The 735-nt window shown below is 41.0% G+C and overlaps 1 protein-coding gene across 1 annotated transcript in view; it reads left to right on the top strand.

Moving 5' to 3' along the window:
• The first annotated feature begins 239 nt into the window (after positions 1 to 239).
• LOC103608021 (coagulation factor VIII-like) overlaps positions 240 to 735 on the top strand; it is a 65832-nt gene continuing 65336 nt past the window's right edge. Inside the window, exon 1 of the mRNA XM_008592465.1 lies at positions 240 to 423. Coding sequence (XP_008590687.1) covers positions 273 to 423 — 151 coding nt within the window. The 5' untranslated portion in view covers positions 240 to 272. The remainder of the gene's footprint in view (positions 424 to 735) is intronic.

Genomic DNA, 735 nt, shown 5'->3' on the forward strand with positions numbered 1-735 from the left:
AGAGAGAGAGAGAGAGAGAGAGAGAGAGAGAGTGTGTGATTTTATAGGCTTGCATTTTGCATGTCTTTTTAATTTCATTTTTCTAGTAATCCATTTTTATTGTCTTTTGCAAAAGTAGTGGTCTGCAACAAATTTTAAATTAAAAAGAAAATTTTTTACCCCAGGTAGTTTTAGAAACATACGGTATAGAAGATCTGACATCCAAGAAACAATGTGATGGCAAAGTAAACGAGAGACAAAGGACTGCATTCGCGCTTACTCTCAAGCAGTCGATGAGGAAATGTCTCCTCCTAGTGGTGATTTCATATGATGGGATTTTTAAAGAAAAGATAAATGCTCTCACTTCTTTTTCAGGGAGTCTAGCCAAAGAAAGGACACAGACATTACATGAATTTGTACTGCTTTTTGCTGTATTTGATGAAGGTCAGTGAGCTTCAACCTGAATTTTGGACTCCTGAAAGCAAATACGTTAATATAACCTGGTACTTGAGAATGTGGGCTGCCGCTGTTCAGAGGAGGTGATTATATAGAAAGAACATAAGTTAGGGCCGGCCCCGTGGCTTGGGAGAGTGCGGCGCTGGGAGTGCAGCGACGCTCCCGCCACGGGTTCAGATCCTATATAGGGATGGCTGGTGCGCTCACTGGCTGAGCACAGTGACGGCGACACCAAGCCAAGGGTTGTGATCCCCTTACCGGTCACAAAAAAAAAAAAAAAAAAAAAAAAAAAAAAAAAAA

This window comes from Galeopterus variegatus, unplaced genomic scaffold, assembly GCF_000696425.1.
Source record: "Galeopterus variegatus unplaced genomic scaffold, G_variegatus-3.0.2 Scaffold7952, whole genome shotgun sequence".
Taxonomy (NCBI): Eukaryota; Metazoa; Chordata; class Mammalia; order Dermoptera; family Cynocephalidae; genus Galeopterus; species Galeopterus variegatus.